At 38.3% G+C, this 19,147-nt stretch overlaps 1 protein-coding gene across 23 annotated transcripts in view; it reads right to left on the reverse strand.

The window, feature by feature from the left end:
• Nucleotides 1-19,147, reverse strand: part of CACNA2D3 (calcium voltage-gated channel auxiliary subunit alpha2delta 3) — a 531,247-nt gene that overhangs the window by 297,125 nt on the left and 214,975 nt on the right. For 2 of the 23 annotated variants that reach the window (XM_048047530.2, XM_048047531.2), the window contains one exon: nucleotides 7,714-7,798. The exons of the other annotated variants lie outside the window; for them this stretch is intronic. In XM_048047530.2, the coding sequence (XP_047903487.2) occupies nucleotides 7,714-7,798 (85 nt within the window). The remainder of the gene's footprint in view (nucleotides 1-7,713; nucleotides 7,799-19,147) is intronic. 23 annotated transcript variants of the gene reach the window in all.

Raw genomic sequence — 19,147 nt, forward strand, 5'->3', positions numbered from 1 at the left:
CTAAACAAATTAAAAACTATTTTGCAGCTCTCTTTAGTTACTCTTTCTAAACATCCTAATTTCCTATTTCACTGCTCCCTTCCTGTCTCTGGTAAAGAATAAATTGAAAAGAACAATACAAGAGGGGGAACACAGTATCGTTCAATCAAAAATGAGCCTGAAATTCACTCCACTTGTTACTATCTTTTTAATGGAAAACAAATTATACAGATGTATAAATTCCCCTTCACGTTACTACATTGATGGAGAAGAGTCAAATGTAACAATATGATACACATTTTTATTTATGATTTACAGAAAATCCTGCATTGCCTTTGAACATTTACTGTAGAAACAAAGATTCCTGGAAATGTACTCCTTTACAGAAAAGATTCATCAGTTTTGAATGCATTGGCTCTGAGCTTATTGCCACAGCTAAAACAATATTCATAAAAATATAATCATACTTAATGTTTTAAATATTTCCTTCAATAGGCAGTTACTATATTCAATGTATCTTGCTTCCATGCTTGTTTTATTTCATGTCTATGACAATAATGACATGCAGTGCCAATAGCCTTCCCTGAAAAATATACATTTATAACCACTGCAATTCAACACTGTCTTGAACAAAATGCTTAACCAACAGGAGAAAGTATTTAAATAATGAAAAGTTCATAAGCCTGAGTTTTTTTTTTACTAGATGAACATTTTACTAGATGTTGTTATGCTATCCTCCAACTGCCTCCGAAAAGATCCTCCCTCCTAAATAAGGTGCCATGAAAGCACTTCATTAAGCAACCAGCTTGTCATTAGCTATTTCACTGAAATAAGATATAGAGTGACTAGACCACACATGGATGTGAACAACAATACATACCACATATCATAAAGAAACCCTGAAATGTAATACACATCTCAACCATTTACTGATCTGTACTTTAAACAAACAGAGACCTAAACCAGACTTACAAACTTCAGTGACAAAAAATATTTTCAAACCCAGAAGGATTTATGCTAATGGATACCATTCAAATGCCTAATGTAGTACACATCTTAAGACAGAGATACACCATGGATAATTCCTCAGCAAATGTTCAGGTACTTAGAGCACAAATATGGGCTTAGGTTTACCTGAGCTATATGCTGAGGCTGAAAATTTGCAGGGTTTGTTTACAGTAAAGCTGACTGAGAGTAATGAAACAGCATCCCTGTAATCTCTCCAATTCCTATTCTGAGTATGATTGTATTTAGAAAGAGTTTTACAACAGGAAGACTTATTATTAATACAAGAATATTTTCAAGGCAGAAGAAAATATATGTAAGTAGACATCCTGTATTTTAACTGCCTTTACCCATGACATGAATATTTCTCAGCATCTTGGGTTCAGTTAGTGACAAACCCTAAACCCTTTTAGGAAATGAAACAATTTAAAAAAAAAAGTCTCTGCTACAGAGAAACATTTTTATGCAGAATCTTTGAAATCAGTGGGACAGTGGTTGCACCAGTTGAAAACAATAGCTGTCCCTTTATCTTGAAACATAGATGTGACTAAGGAGCTAAAATGATACAATACCATTTTGACGGACAGAAGAACTGTTTCCAACTGCATATTTTATCCCTACTCCGCCCCCACATCCTCTGTATAAGCATTTCTGAGAAGGTGAAAAGAATTTGACATTTGGTGCTTCTTTGCTGCAATAATTCTAACAGTTCCAAGGCACTTACAGAGTCAGCAGAAGCCGAAGCGCAAATTGCCTTCCTGGCCTTCACTAAGGACATCGGAAAAGAGAACAGCAGTGCTGATGGCTCAAGACCCATGTATTCAATACATTTTTCTGTGCCTCCAGCTCAAAGTATTAATGCACAACACTGGCATCTTCCTGCCAAAGTTCAAGTGTCAAGTTGGGATTTCTCCAAGCTGAGTCTCACAGTGATTACTGAAAGCCAGGACTTTGTCACCTAAACATTAACAAATGGGAGAAGAGAAAACAGCCCTCAAGTTCTCCATGGAAAGCAGTAAGATCAGATCACCAACACTTTTCCTGGTTAGCGCCAATATTTGTGTTTATGAAACCTTCATAGTATTGCCCAAGGCAGTATTCATATATGCCATCATATTGCTGCGCAGTATTTCAGCGCACTGGCTGAAGAACTATGAGGTGACAACAGGTGAAGAGCTTCACCCTTTGTTTGTTTCCTACAGCTATTCTTTCTAAAACTAGTTTAGATTAAACATGGATGTATCAGAAGCAGCAAACATATCTGTCACTATAGTGCTAGAAGTAAAACCTCAAGCCAATCAGACACAATTAGAACCTTCTTACTTTAACACACCTCACTGCGGTCCTCCTATTTGAGGCTCCGCTAACTGCAAATTAGCAGGTTAACAAAGTTCAGACAAGAATCATGAAATTCTAAAATACTGTTTCTGAAACTTGAAGCTCTCTGTCCCACTCCAACATGACAGCAATTTGTTTTACTTTGAATTAGAAAACAGTCAAGTATATCTATATATTTCCACAATGAAATCTTGCAAAAATGTTTTGATTTCTCAATAGGTGCTGGTCTTTAAGCACCGTGCTCAAAAGAGCAGAAAGAAATACAAAATCAACACTTCGTATCTCACAGGGGAGAGATCAGTCTTGTTTCCCTATCTGTAAAATGGGAATAATCATACTTGATTTTTGCAGGACTGAAACTGATAGATGAAAAATTTTGTACACACTGATTTACCTGCTGAAGTAAATGTTAATTACCACCAGTAAAATCAGTTCACAGTTCTATTTTTAACAGCAACAAATTAACTACCTGACAGTTTTGCAAAGCCTGGAAGAAACTCTTCATGTGACTGATGTGTTTACACGCAAGCTGATCAATACAGGGGATCCACTGATTATTAATTCAGAAGGATAAGTAATAAGACAGCTTCCTAATATGTCATTAGTGTCTATGAATCAGTCTCACTTGTGTGGATGCAGTCCAGAAGACATCCTAGAATAGCTAAAAAATACTTACTACCTTTTCTACCAAGTCAATAGCTTAAGCATCACCATGAGTCACAGAGGTTGACTAGCTGGTGACAATAATGTGTTGAAATTATAAACGTCAAATGGTTGTGATTCACTTAAATCAAGCGCCTGCATTTAATTTATTTAAATTAAGCTTCCACATTTCTGAGCCATGGTTTCACCCAACTACTTCCCTAGGAGTGTAAATCACCATCAAAGTACACAAGAGTAAATCTGCAGAACATAACTGGGTTCGAATATGACGCACAGCAAACAATTACAAAAGCACATAGACAGACTCATTGTCAAAGTTGCTCCAGCCTTGGAAGCGTCTTCACATTTTTCCACAGTGTATGCAGGAATTTAAAATGTAGCAACTACATAATTAGTATTAAATGCAATTAACTCATACTGTGGGAAAATACAGAAAGCACTGAAATAGAGCTCTGCGGATCTCCTTCCTTTCTCTCCACCCAAACTGCAATAAAGCATATGCCTATTTGACTCTCTGAACATACTGCCAGAACTCAATTTTGGGAGCTGGCTTCTTTCTCCTCTGGCTGTAATACTGAATGTTTCATTTTTCAATGTCACACTATTTACCATGCACATATTTTAGTCATATCGTTTCACAGTATGGTTCTGGGGCTGGCTGGCACACAGGTTCTTTGCACCTATTTTCCTTCATTCTTTTTCGTTGCTTTCTCACAAGCCTGCTTGCCAAGTCTTATATGACTGTATTTTTAAAAGAAGCAGGAACTATTACCAGTCCTTTGAAAGGCACACAATACAGACTTCTAGGAAAAAGCTACAGGATTCATCTGCACGGTTTGAGAAGAAACAGCTTGGGGTGTCTCTACTCTGATTCACTCTGAATTTTGCTCTGAGCTGTGTGTCAGGATCAGATCTAAAATCTTCTGAGTTTACTTGTTGTAACAGTGAAAACACGAGACCAAAATCTTCTTAGAGTTTGGTACAGAACAATAAATCAACCCTCAGATTAGAGCAATGGGGTTCAAGTTTGCTTCAAGAGTTCTGTGAATCTGAGCAAAGCTCTCATGGAAATTTAGTTTTTTGTTATAACTGAAGTCCATCAACGTTTGGCTTGGTTCCACAAGTTTTAACAGAAAGTTTGCAGAGCTTTGGCAAGCACGTGCTTTTACTAGAGTTCACCTGAAATAAGCAAGGTAATACGCATTCCTATGTATACTCTGTTTCCGAATTCGGGGTGTATTTCACCATACTAGAATTAAGTGAAAGCAAAGACACGGAAAAAAACCAAAGATATAAATAATAAAACATGGGAATAGAAATTAAGACTTCGGTCCTACTCTGCCCAAAATTGCACATGCCTCCTGAAAAAATGAGAAGTAAAATGGAAAAAAATAATTTAAAAAAATGCCCAAGTGACTTAACTATTTATGTTTCATTCTCAAGCATTGCACTTGGCTTTAAATTTGGTGTGTCCCCTGCCGTGCCGAAGGGTAAGTATGCTGGGGCAGAAACTCTCTTAATTCAGAGACAAAAAGTGAGCTGGAAGCTGTGTTAGCCTGCCTGCACAGTGCTATGCCCCATTTAGTTAACTTTGTTGAGCCTACCACATCAGGAGCAGCCTCAGACTACGCAGAGTTCCTGCTTTCAAGCCCACAGCTAATGGCAGCCTGATGGGCGGACAGACCAGCATCCTACACTGCATGCTTCAGGAAGGATGTCGCAGACAAAATGGATGTAGATTTTTCTGAAATTTGACCTATTCTCGTAAGTATTATTTTGTTCCTACTTGGAGAAGTATTATTGTCTTGATCAAAATATGAAATAATCCCCAGTTCTCTAAGATTTAGGTTTCAACTTGTTAGCTAAAAAAAAAATAAAGATTATTGATTATATACATGAGCTCATCAATCGTCTTATTGTTTTCACTCAAATATTTTCAAACAGGTTCAATGTATCAAAGAATACAAAAACTCTGAAAATAAAATCCCTCTCTTAACCATATCTGAATTTTGTAGCCCATGTCTATCTGGCATTCACCAGCCCCTCTCAGTTATATACCTGCACCAATGCTGAAATAAACCTCCTTGCCCCAGCATTTACTCCGAAACATATTTGGTCATTTACTCTCCTTCCCTAAAACTCATTACATCGTACTGTATTTAACTATATTTATAAAAGGTTATGACTACTGTAAATCCTAAGTCTTAGGCTTTATTATATTAAAATTAATTTCCGAAGTGTCTGCCCTTTTACATCGGAGCACATAATAATTTAATATTCTGAGGGGAGAGAGAAAAAAACTAGTTAATTAGGGGCAGAAATATGCACACACACACACCCTGCAGCACAGTCCTCTCACACACGGAGCTCCCAAAAAGCTCTGCCCAATCTGTCCCACAGGTAACACCCCAGCACTGGCCAAGGTCCCCCCCACCTCTGCAGGTACACGGGTACAGGACTGGGAGCCCCATACTGAGGCTTCAGCCAGCCCTCCCTGTCACACTGTCCATGGGCAAAGCGGGAGCTGCCTTCCCCCCGCTCAAATCCATCCCACACCCCTGTGCCCACACCTGTGTGCTCACACCAGCCAAGGCCAGGAAGGGCACGGCATGGACTGGGGGCACATCTCAGGGAGTATGAGGAAGGAGCTGCTCCTCACTGGGGCAGCGATGGGCATGGGCTGTGAACCCTGGCTCGGGAAACGAGGGTGTGCGCAGACACTGCCCGGGAGCTGCTGCTCCTTTTGCAGGTGGTGGCTCTTGAGACAAAGTGGCATCTGCAAACCCTTGACGTGCAGCTCTCCAACTAAGGGCCCAGAATCACTCTGGACAGAACTGCCAGCTGTCACCCCTTGGGGAGAAAAACTAAATGCTTCCTCCCAGTTAGGTGGACCTATATGGCTCCGTAAGAGATTTTTTCTCCACGTACGCTATGCGAAGATGTGTTTTAAAGAGACTGGTGCAAAGACCCTTTTCACCATCTCCACTTCAATGTTCACAGAAAAGAGGAGTAATGGGGAGCTTATTGGGAACAGATTATAAAGGGAAGATCTGACAGCAGGGGAGAACAGATCTCAAGAGTGACCTTTAACAAATATCGGCTATGGTCCCAAATGAGTTAACAAAATTGCAGTCTAATTTAACCACATCCCCTTAGCTCGCCCTTCAACAACTGCATGGCCAAGACAATGTATACAAACAGAGAGGTCAGCATTTGCTAATGACCACAAAAAGCTTCCTCGCTGCAGTATTGCAGACAGACTGGAGTTACAAGACGCGAGCACTGAGTCATGGACTATCCCCTTCCCTACATGTGTAAGGCATTAAGCGTTCATCACAGAAACTTAAATAAATTAAATCATTCCATCGCAAATGACAAAAAGGGAGCTTTCAAGTTGCACAGTTATTATTCAGAGCCATGGAAGCAATAAAGTTAAGGTTCCACATGCATCCTCAGCTCTGAGCTTTTTCTACATGTAGCATGGCTGCTAATTCCATAAACTGCTAAGGTGATTTTTTTTTTTTCCTAAAAAGAACAGAATTATACTTTTTTATCTGAACACAGTCAATAAGCTCTCTAGAAAGCTCTATTTTCATTTAAATAATCCAGTCTCCTTTTTACTAACACATTCTTATGCACAAAAACTCTTTTCCTGTACTTAGCCATGTTGACGTCCCAATCCCATTTCTCTATACGGAGCCCCACTGGCGATGCTCATGTCTAGGAACCTAATGGTGGGATAAAGGGCTTTCTCAACGGATACATCCCTCTGCATTTTTCTATCAATTCACAGCACTCTATACATCCCACAATGGACTCAGATCTAAATCTAACTTAATTGAATGTGCAGGAGGTCTTTATATGCCTATAATTTTCATCACTACTCAGTCTGGTTACACATGGGCTGTTGCAGGTTCCATACAAAATAGTGTGCATTTTTCTATCAAGTGACTTTCATTGACTGGCTGGCATACAATACACACCGTTTATGGTACTAGAAGCTATCTCACATGTACATTGAAAGCAGCAATAAAAGTATTTGAGGTTATATGCAAAACAGTATAAAATCACATAATTAAAGATTGTATAATAATTCACACAAAAGAGAACAGATTTAGTCTTACCTATGAAAGAGGATATTTATTTTCACCTCTGAGCTTTTCAACATTTGAGGGTGTATTTGTCTAGTGTTACTCACTTCATAATGAAATGTTTGCTTTTCCTTTTCTTGTGAAACAAGCAAGTTTGTGAGACAAATTTACTTACTAAATTTGAGTGATAATTTTAAAAGAAATTAATAAGAAAATATTTCTCTGGAAACAACTGACCACTATATTCCAAGTATTTTCCAAGATGCAAAAAGAAGCAATTCTTATACAAATATTGAGATTTCTATTGTATTTTCCTTAAAGACACAGGGAATTGGAAGAAAAACTTAGTATTTTAACTGTCTCTCTGTTTGGGTTTCAACTTCTTTTATGAGATTAAACAAAAATTCAAAAATTCTATTGAGCTATACTGAGGCCTAGGTCTGCATTATATCTTGTGCAGAGAAAACATTAGAATTATATGTTGCAGGGATTTATTTATTTATTTATTTAAAGAGCTTTTCCTGTATTGTCTCAAATACCTTGAGCATTTATACACCTATTCTTCTTCAACTACCTGGCTAAGAAACAACTGCAAGATGCAAATTAAGAGACAGAAATATACAGACAGGCAACTTACATGGAAACATTGTGCCAGCCATAGCACAGAGGTTGCCAATGGTAAAATCTGAACATGCAAGAAGTTCAAGACCTTGCTACTGTACCTAGCAGAGAAAAAAAAAATGCAAAGACTAAGTGCTTGGTAGAATTTTAAAAATTCCATTTAGAGCTTCTTGCATGATAAGTGCCTGTGAAATCAATCCAAAAACCAGACGAATACACATGCCCAAAGTTTGCAAATTCCACCCAAACAGAAAAATGAGACATAGCACAACAGCTATGCAAGAGGTCTGCGGCAAGAAATTGTCTAGAGATAACTTTGAGATATTTATAAACAAACATAGCTTTACTGAAGAGGGAAGGAATACTATAAACAATAGGGTCATATTGTAACTTTAATTGAAAAAAAGTGAAATAGCTGAAATGCCAAAGGAACATCTTTAAAGGGTTTTTTTGGGTGGTGGGAGGGCATAGCTGGGTTTTTTAAACAATCATAAATACTCTCAGACTTATACTGGGATGAAACAAGAGTGGCATCTAGTGGCTCGTGGTGTTATGATACTTATTCCCATTGAACAGCTGGGATATGTTCCAGACCTGCTTTTCTACAGTATTCATTACACTTGTCTGGACTATAATCGAGTATCTTGTGAGTATCTTGCTAGCAAAACTTGGAAAAAAAAAAGGTTAACATGTAAAGGAATAAATAAAGAGGTATTATTCGCTGTTTATCTGCACTTTGTTAGCAACTTAGCCTAGAAGCAAGTAGATGGGAAATGTTTTTGTTTTTAAATCAGGCAAGAAGAAATTGCACAGTCTCTAAGAAAACATTTAGTGCAGCTATTGACTAATAGCGATCTTTCTGTATGCATGTATCCAGTTAGCACACCTTCACCTATAAAGAATATTAACACAGAGCTTTCGCACATCGAATATATGTTTGGTGACATTTTCCAAAATTAACTTAATATTTTTTCATGAATGGCATATTTTTACTGTGAAAATATTGGAAAAATTTCCCCAATTGGGAATTTTGGAAATTCTTCATGAGACAGTGACACTGTGTTTGCAGGAACAGATTTCCTGAGTTCTTCACCTTGCTGGAGCAACATCACTTTGCTTGCTGAGGAAAGGGTACAGTATTATACAGTATTAGGAAGACTTGATGAGTTCTTGATCCAGGTTAAGTTTTAATTACATATTATTAATCATTTTGCAGTTGGAAAAAATCTAACAGTCTGTGTGTAACTAATTAGGAAGGAACTTATGCTTTTTAAATTAATGTGCACAGGTTGCTTTTGGGATATGGGACTGAGCTAAGAATACATAACACTAGAGCAGAAATTTTACTTCACAGTACAGCAATTGTTCCGCCTGAACAGCAAACAAACAGGAAAATAAATTGTGCATTTATATTCCAAAATGAATGGTAGATACTACAGACATTCCTGATTTTTCAAATATCACCACTGAAAAGGCCATTTGAGTAACCTAATCTGCTTTGTATTTGCAGTGCCTACCTTTTTGAAGCTGTTCTCTGATAGTAAAATTAAATTCTCTAATAATCACTGCACAACACAACCACACAATCATGAGTACTTATTAATGGATATTACTGTTTACAACTAGGAAGACAATGAAAGCAAATGTTGCAAGTACTGTTACTATCAGCAGTTCAGAACAGCATGTCAGAAGATCTCAATTACAATCAATGTCATACAAAATTCCATTAAATATTTATAATTAACTTATAGTTAACAGAATTCAAGTGTTCAATGTTAATGCAGATATAAGTAACAACAATGTAAGACATTAAAAAGTATGCAACACAATAAAATATAAAAATCTCTATGTGGTGGTAATTTCTTGTTTTAAAGTTCAATTTGCCAAACTATCTAGAGACCTCAGAGGTGAATCTTCTTATCTTCACTTTTAAAACTGAAATGCACAATTACTGCAGAATTTTAGTAAGGACCTTGATTCTGCTAAATACTGATTTTTACCAAGTTCAAACAGCTTCCCCCACCCCTACTCCTATCCTCATCCCCCACCCCCATTCACCCCCTCCCCCCCAAAAAACCAAACAAACAAAAAAAAAACTTTTGGTTAAGAAAGCTATCTGGGTTATTATGGTTGATAATGTGAAAGCCTAAACATTAATCCCTGGAAAATAAGGAAATAATTCTGAAAAAGGTATGGAGGGCGCAACCCTTATCCCATATTCTATCATTTTAGTAACAGAGTCCAAAACTGTACACTTTAGGTACATCCCAACTCTCAGTAAATAAAGTTTTACATACAGACAATTGTGAAGCCTTAGTCAGTACATTATCTGTTTCTAACATACATCACCAATTTTACACCATTATGTTCTAGCTATTAAGCTTCCTGTATTTCTCCCTTGAGTATTCAGAAGACAACAGCTGTATGCCCTTTTGACACGCCGGCAAAACTCAAAGTTTAAATTCGTACTGTATGTTTTCCCATGAGTGGCAGCTATACATGCTACATAGATCATCTGTCCTTCCCTGTGAACTTCTGGTTAGGATGGGTAGTACATTTAAGAGTTAAGCGGCAACTGAATTGCACTCTTTGTGTCAGTAAAGAGCATGTAGGGGCTGGAGTCATGGAACGGGGCTCCAATGTGCTCACTGCTATTGTAAATGCACACAGGAACACACGCATGCATGCAAAGTGATCCCTGCTGTGGAGTTTTCAATCTAAACAAGAGGCAAGAGATTTACACGGATGGACAGGAGGCCGAGAGATTTACACAGATGGACAGGAGACATCAATAAATAATTATGTAATACCTAGCACAAAGATAAGTACCACTGACACCACCAAACAGCTTATTTGCCATCAGCGATTTGGGGGATGAGGAGTAGGGGAAAGAGCAGCAGAGGATCACTATGGTGAAAAAGCACAATCAAAATGAAAAAGCAATTAAAGTGAAACACCGAAAATGTAAGAACAGCCAATTCCCATCTGTATTTGCCCATGAAACCTAAAAACAATGCCTACACCAGATGCATTGTGTCTTTTGCCAACTCCCCGTGATGGAGGAACTGACTGTCTGCAGAGACGTGTACGATAGCTGCCCTGATGTGTGAAAGACCACTTTTGTTGAAGACACAGAGAGATGTTTTTAGTTAATGTAAGGCAGTTCAATTGGTAAAATGTTACTAAATCAATCGTATATCAATATACATTCTAGTATCAAGGCTGTTACAGTTCAGCATGTAGGGTAACAATAATGGAAAACAGAACTTGCCATTATGTATCATTAAAGTATAATCAATTACAGGAATCTGTTAATGCTTTCCTTCAGAGAATCAATCATGAGGAAACAGAATCTACTTAAATGTGCAGATAACAAACGGAAATGATTTTTAAAACAATGTGATTGGGTTGAAAACATTTTTAAAGATAAATTCTAACAGATTTCCTGACCTCATTTTATTAATGCAGAAGTTGAAATAGACAAAAATGTTTCTTTTTATACTCCAAGAATGGAATACAAAAGTTCCTATTAAATTTGGGCCCGGAGCCCACATTTTCCAGCCAACATCCAAGATTGCATTTGCTGTGTTCATCATTATATATTTGTGTGTATATAAAATGATGTCACTGCTTATGGCACTATAAAGTCCAATTCAATGAAAACCACAGGTTTTATACTGTCCTTCTGGAGCTCACTTGCACTCAGGATGAGGTGCCCCACTAACTGAATTTGCAAGGGAACACCAGGGCTGATCTGGAAAACAGAGGTGAGCACCTAGGGTGAGGAGTAAGGCAGGCACAGGGGAAGCTCATGACAGCATCAAACAGCCATAAAGGAGGATTTGCACTGCAGAAATGCTTGGTCAGTCAAAAGTAGAACTGCTCTTCAGTCTGAAGAGACAGGATAAGACAACAAATGAAAGAAATCGTATCCCGTAAATTGTCTCCTTGACTCTCTATCCATATCAACCCTGCCACACCAGAGTCATTTGTGGCTTACACAAGTACCGTGGGTGTGACTCACCAGTGCAAGATGAAACCCAATCAGCTGAAGTGCTTTGGACTTGACAACATTCCCCTTTTTCAGTTTTGTCTTCTCACACACAAAGGGAAAACAATGAGATGAGATTAAAACTTGTGTTGGGATAGGATGGATCAAAGGAACAACTCTCAAAGCATTGAAAAAAATCACCAACAGATGGAAAAAGACTGGCAAAGGCTGCAGAGCTTTTGCTCTATCCAGTCCCAAGTACTACAGGAAATACTACCTTTGGATTAAAGTGAACAAAAGCAATGTGTAAAATCTGCATTACCAGCTTTCCATGCAGATTGCAAGGGGTCTTCGTTCAGATCTGCTGACTCCACCATGCATTGTTCACTGCCTTCTCTCAGCAGAATCTCTCTCATTACTGCTTTGTTTCCATACAAGCCTTGAAATTCCTGCTTAAGAGGCACTGCCCATATGTAGAAAGGTCAAGGACTGACACATTACTTAGAGGAAACACACAGCAAGCTATTTACCAGCAAACCAAGAGGAATTTAAGAAAAAATATAGAGAGTAAACTGTAGATGCTAATTGGGCTCATATATTGTGGAATTTGGCATAAAATTTGGACCAGAAATGATGAACATTTTGAGATTCAAATATTTTATAGTACATACTATAAATTTTGAGATACTGAATTGAAAATAACCTTTAAGATATTTCCCCATTCTATAGCCTGTAATAGATTCCAGTGAATGTAGAGCCTATAAAATTTACAGTAGATTATAGTTCTGAAGGATGGGAGGCAGTGGGGAAGGGGGGCAAACTGACTAATTTTTCAGAACACCACCTTATATTCCACCCCCCACCATGCCTTTTTATCTCACTGACATTTTGCATGTCATCAAAGTATGGAAAACTGGGTTTGTCCAAGAGAACAATAATCCCTTGACCTCTATAGAGCTACTTCAATAGCTATTTACCCACGTGGGAATTTCAATAAAAAAATTGGACAATTTTCAAAAGGCAACACAGGATTTACCTCTTCAGTAAGAGGTGAGCACCCAGCTTAGAACACCGCTCCCTCTAACAGTTACACTAAACTCCACGGGCCAACTAATCTGACAGTCTGCAGGAAACAAACGAATCCCCAGCTATTACACAAATGCATGAGAAGTCATGATGCTTGTTTTGGGATAAAACTTACAGGGACCTGAAGTGGCATGAGGTCTTGTGAAAAATAGTACAGAGCTTGCTATGAAAAACATTTATATGAGATATGATCTACCAAGAGCCAGGCACCATGCAAAAAACAGTCAAAAACTTCCAGGGCAGCATTCTGTCCACGTTGCCAGTGGCAAGGGAGCAAAGATGAGTTGCAGTAGCCCAACATTCCAAGAAAAGATCCTAAACTGCCTGCAGAGCCTCTGCAGCGACAGAGGCACAATTTGAAATAGGAGAGGTGTGCTGACTTGGGTGCCCTAGTGAGAAGAAGAGTGCAACAGAAAGGCAGGAGACCATGCAGAAGGAATACAGTTAGGAACTGTGCTAGGGTGGCAGAGTCTACCAGTTGGATGGGGAGAAAGCTTTGGAAAGCATTTGCACTCTCCAAGACCTGCACAGCCTTTCACAATCTCAGGTGACCTGCTTCCATACCTCTTTACCTTTTCATAACCCTATAAACCCACTCAGAGATCACAAACCCACCAGAAGCTCCCACAAGGCCTACAAATTGTGCTAGACCTCTTCACCTCACTGCCAACCAGTTGGTCTGTCAGTCCTATACCCAAAAATTCTACTGACCCTTCCAACTAACACCTCTTTCTCATCCCCCAGCTTGAACGTTCTTGAATGCAAAATTCAGTTTTACATATGATGCTGAAAGCTCTTCAGCTGACTTTGTCAGCAAGAACTTCACGCAGTCACAGAATAGCCATTAAAATTTTCAATAGTATCTTTGATAGGAACATATTGGATCTATAGTAATATTTCTCTGAACAAATGCTCATCATTTCCAAAAGCTAACTGAACCCAGAGTAAGATCTCAAGTCCTTTTTATTTACTAGCTAAATTGGATAAAGTCTGAAAGCTTTAGCTATATAGTTGTTAGTTTAGATCTGAAACACACAAAATGTAGCATTAAATCAAACTACAGAGTTTTGTTTGTTTGTTTTTAATGAACAGCAAATAAGACACTCATTGAAACTTGGCCTATTATTTTTCAAGGAATATACAATCAGGTTTTTCATGCTTTTCCCCCCATGTAAGTATATATCCTATTATTTCATCTGTTTTTGCTGTTGATGATGTGGGGTTTGTTTGTTTTTTTTAAACAGGACATCTACAAAATGAGCAACAAAACTAGTGATAAAGATTTGCACATCAGACAGTATATGTAACATTGAAATGAAGAGCTTTGAACAAAATAATTAAAACAAATACTAACCTACTATCCATTTATATGCCTAATTATTTAATACTACTGGCATGGTCAAAACTGCACTAGAATGTAAAGCACAGATTAGGAGACTGCACTTCAAAGTTTTACACATTAGCAGAGAATTATCATATTTTGAATTTTTCATTTTTATATTAAAAAGACCTGACAGCCCTTAATTGTGACCCTTGACATTGCTCTGCCTATTCTGTTTTGTGCTATTACTCATTATTCATGCAAAGATAATCATTTTTTACTTTTGCAAATAATTTTCACAAAATCTGAGTTTAAAAGTCATCAGTGACTACTTCACAAGCAGGAGCTTTCAACCAACCATTAAACAAATATGCGAGAGTATTTTTATGATAAAAAAATAATAGCTCACTGAATTCAGACAAATCCCATGTATTAAGAATTGACCGACCACATGATCAATGAAATGATGCATGAAAATAGAGGTAGAGGCAAAATAACCTACTTGAACCCAGAAAATTTTCAGACAATAATCATTACCAGCTTTAATTAACTTCAATACAAAAGCAGGGGCTCCTTCTGTTTCAAGTTAATGAAGCTCAACACACAGACACGACAATTATAGACAAAGCACAAGTCTAAAGCAAGTTGTATCTTAAGATTGAAATAATGAGCTTGGTATTTTAATTTTGTAGTCAGCAATTAAAGGAGATCCAGAAACAAAGAAACAATATATGCAATTGAAATGTTAAGGCACAAATGTAGCCAGTTTTCTTTCAATATATTTCTTATAAGCCAAAAGCAAGAAAATACTGCCCCCCTCCACCCCCCCCCCCCCAATAAGCAGTATCTATAATACCCTGGAAATATTTCTGCTATGATCTTCTAAGATTTACTCACTTTCATACAATACAAGGCAGAAATGTGACCTCACATACAGCTATGAACTGCTTAGTGACTTGCCTTTCTCATATATATATTCATTATATTTTTATCTGTAATACTGTTATTTCCATTGAAAATGATGGTTGTGTAGCGAAAAAGCTGTTATCCCACAAAAAAAAAATAGATTACTTCCACCCTTTTCAATAATTTGCCTATTCCTAAATACCATGTTAGAAGAACATATGACCTTTAACTTAATCTCATCATCAAGCACCTCCAAAAAAAAAAAAGGCAAAAAAAGAAAAGATGGTCTGCCACTTATTTCTCTCATTTATAGTTTATTAAACCTAAAGATAATAGGAAAAAGGTGGAAAATAGCAGAATATGTCTGGGCTGTAGTATCAGATATCACTGCTTATTACTGGCTATCTGCCTGGTAATCATAAATCCATAGGGTAATATTCTAAAATCTTTTGCTTTTCAGGTAGGTGTGAGCCAAAAAGAAAAAAAAAAGTTTAATTTTCTATGAAGAGCAGAAAACAGCAAGCACAGCACAATTGAGTAGCAGGATGCATAAATATTCGTGATTACAAACCCTTTCACATAAAGCAAACAGGAAGAGTTTGAAGCTAAGAGTATGTACATCATGCAAAAGGTATCTCTGTCCCAGAAGATAGATATCGCATAGTCTATGAATGAACTGCTCCAATAAATTATATTATTCCTCAGAGGGGAAAGGAGAGCAATGTTATAAACAGTGACTTCAGAAAAATGAGAACAATAGGGCATTGAATTTTGCAAGAGTGAATTGAGGATCCTTTTTTCCTGGAGGAGAGCTCAGTATCACTGACCAATGAGCCTTATAAATAAAAACATTAACTCCAGCACTGCCTGCTCCTCTAAGCACCTTAGCATCTCGCCCTTTCAACATACCAGAATCAAAACATACATGCAAAATAATACAAGACGTACAGAATTAAGCATGTTTCAAATATATTTTTTAAAATGTGCTTTCCAGACAGCTCAGAAAGGATGCAGTTCTGCCAAAGCACATATCACACACACAGCTTTGTTGACGATAGATTGTGCCGTGCATCTCCTATATGGAAGTCTCAACAAATCAAAAAAAAAAACAAAAAAAAACAAAACACACTCTGTACATCACCTCCTCCTTGTATTGCCTGATACAAACTGAATAGCCACAGATAAAGGAAAGCTAAGCCAGAGCAGCGTTTCTGAACCTTGACAGGATCAAAATCCCCAGAACCGCCACCCAAGTAGCAGCAGGAGCCCAGCAGCACCCCAGGCTGCCCTCGGGAAGATGCCCACACTGAGGGCAGGCCTGCCGGCCAGCCCAAAGGCACAAGGCTCACAGATCATATTGAGGAGCAGCTAGCGCTTTCTGCAGGAAAAAGTTAAAAGCTAGTTATAAAGCTTTTTCAGGTGACGAGCTCTCTTTTTTCCTAAGGGAAAGATGCTCACTAATTCAATCCAGTTTCCAGGGTGCAAGTCTCGACAACTAATTCAAACAACTGCTCACTGAAAAGATATTCTGATTCCAAATTTCTGCTTGCTATCACCTCTACACCAGACACTAAGTATTGGCGAGCCTAATTTCATCTCACATGGTCATTTCTCCTTTCCTCTGGCTCTTTATTTGCTTTCCTGATTTGTCAGAATTGGAAATTGATAGTCCCATAAACCAGAGAGCCGTTTTTAAACACACGAGCTCTGTCTGCTCCAACAATGATAACAAGTTTCTCAGAGGTTTATGGCAATCTCAAGGAGCATATGTTTTTCAAGAACATTGGGATATTTTCCCTTATTGCTATGCAGCATTCCTCCTTTACTTCCTATGCATACTCATTCTGCCAAAGTTCTCTGAAACCCATTTTTATGCGCATTTGAACCTTATCCACTCACTCTCTGAGGGTTTCCTTTGTTTTATAATGAAGCCTATGTCAGACAGCTTATTACTGTTTATATAATTGCCTAGCCTGACACTGAAGAGCATGGAAAAAAGTTTTGTTTAAAAAAAATGCTGAAAATGGTTTCTCCATTTTAGCCTCACTGTAAGCTAAGGTAATGGCATTTGAGAGGCTTACAAAAAGATTACTGTCAGTACTCTTAAACCACAAAGCAATTAACACTTCACAGCTTTGCCTTTATACATTACTTACTTGTTTCTCCTTTTACAACCTTCTTTCTGGCACTTTACAGTCTTGTGACACCTACCTCTTCTACCCCACTGATGCTGCTTTCTTCTGCACCCTCCCCAGTCTTCCTCTCCCAAGCCGCGCTTTCCTCTTGCTTCCCTTCAGCTTTCTGCTCCTTCTCCCATGGCCCACCCAGAGCCATGGAGCTGGGGCCAGGCGGGTGCTCCACTTCCCAAATGGCAGCCTGCCTTGAAATGCAGGGACAGTCGCTGCCTTCTCAGCTGCAAGCTGTGGCCTGCACAGATCCCATGCTATTTTCACCCTATGGAAAGGCAATCACACTGGCAGAAGCTGTTCTCGTTTGAGTATTTGGGGAAGGAACGTTGGGTGTGTTGAAAGAGGAAACTTTTTGAGGTCACAAGCAAAGATCTCGCGGGCTTCCTCCCAGCTTGATATGACAAAATTCAACCCGATTTTAAGGCTGATATCACCATGTTAAAACTGCAGCATAAAGTATTGTCTTTGATTTTCTGCTAAAAGTTCATTTCCTGACTTTTTTTTTCTTTTCCCACTCCTTGAAAGTGAACATATCTGTTTAATTTGACTGACTGTTTCTGGTACCTCGTTATCCTTTCACATGTACAGTACTGACTTATTGCTCTATTGGAATAAGAGAATTGCCTTGCAAAAAAACATAAAAGAGCATTCAGTGCTGCAAACACTGAGTTTATCACTATTCTAGTGAAAACTTCTGTTTTGCTTCTAACCTCAACCTGTGAATTTATGTGAATATGCAAGAATTTCAGCTTTTATTTCTCTGAAACGTGTCTCTAATTCTTATAGATGCTTACAAAAAGCATAAAAAAGCAACCTGGAAACACTTAACGATTTGAGCATGGGAAAGGAAGATCTGTATATATGCATTATATGTGTGTAATACTTTCTGTTCGATCTTGTTATTGCTGTTAGTCCTGATGTGTGATTCTTCCTGGTTTTGGAAAATAAATTTCTCTTTTGCAGAATTGCACCAGAGGGGAAAAGACTTATGCTGCAGCACAGATCCACGTCCTGAACCAAGCAGAAGAGAGACTCTGACGAGGACCTCAGAGCCAAAGCAACAGCCCCATCCACCAGTTTTTTTCTTAGCAGAGTGTCTCACAATCTTCTGTTGCAATTGTTTCACGTCATATATATAATTTAATGTTCACTGGAGAAGCAGCTTGAACAGGCCCCGTATCCTCACTGAGTGCCCCACCTATGTGACTACAAGCTGTCCTGAAGTGGAGGTTTCTGTTGCTCAGAAAAAGCTTTGGGACAGCTCAGTGTTTAAGCGGAGAAGTTGAAATTTTGAAAACACTCTGGGGATGAGAAAGCTATTTCCTTCTCATTCCTGGTAGCAAGCAAACATAGTAAAGGGACAAATAAATACAACAGGAACAATGTCATGGAGACTAAGGAACTGCTCAGTCATACTACTCTTTGGGAATTCTATGGTTCAGCTTTCTGTAATAATGTAAAGCAGACATCACCAGGCAAGAGTACTACATTTGTATTTAATGAGTGAGATTGAACTGGTGTAACTTTCCTCAGGAGGTTACTTTCTGTGCATCAATTCTAGAGAATCTTTCACAGAATCACAGAATCATCTAGGTTGGAAGAGACCTCCAAGATCACCGAGTCCAACCTCTGACCTAACACTAACAAGTCCTTCACTAAACCATATCACTGTCTTTAACCAGTAACATCCAAAATTCACCAATATCTTCATAGCTTCATAGGCATTTAGCTTTTCTTCTTTTCCCTTCCCAACTTTAAGAAGTAAAGAGCAAAGAGCAGACAAGCTGAAGTGCTCTCCACTGCAACAGCTCATCCTTACAGCTGAGGATCTGCAAGACAGTTTGTGGCACTTCCGCTATTAGAGCAGTTGAGAAGTCCTTGCTTTCAGCTCACAGAAATCAACATGAGTAAAACTAAACTGAGAAACTAAGAACAGCAAAAAACTTTGTTGTTGTTG

Source organism: Anser cygnoides, chromosome 10, assembly GCF_040182565.1.
Source record: "Anser cygnoides isolate HZ-2024a breed goose chromosome 10, Taihu_goose_T2T_genome, whole genome shotgun sequence".
NCBI classification, from domain to species: domain Eukaryota; kingdom Metazoa; phylum Chordata; class Aves; order Anseriformes; family Anatidae; genus Anser; species Anser cygnoides.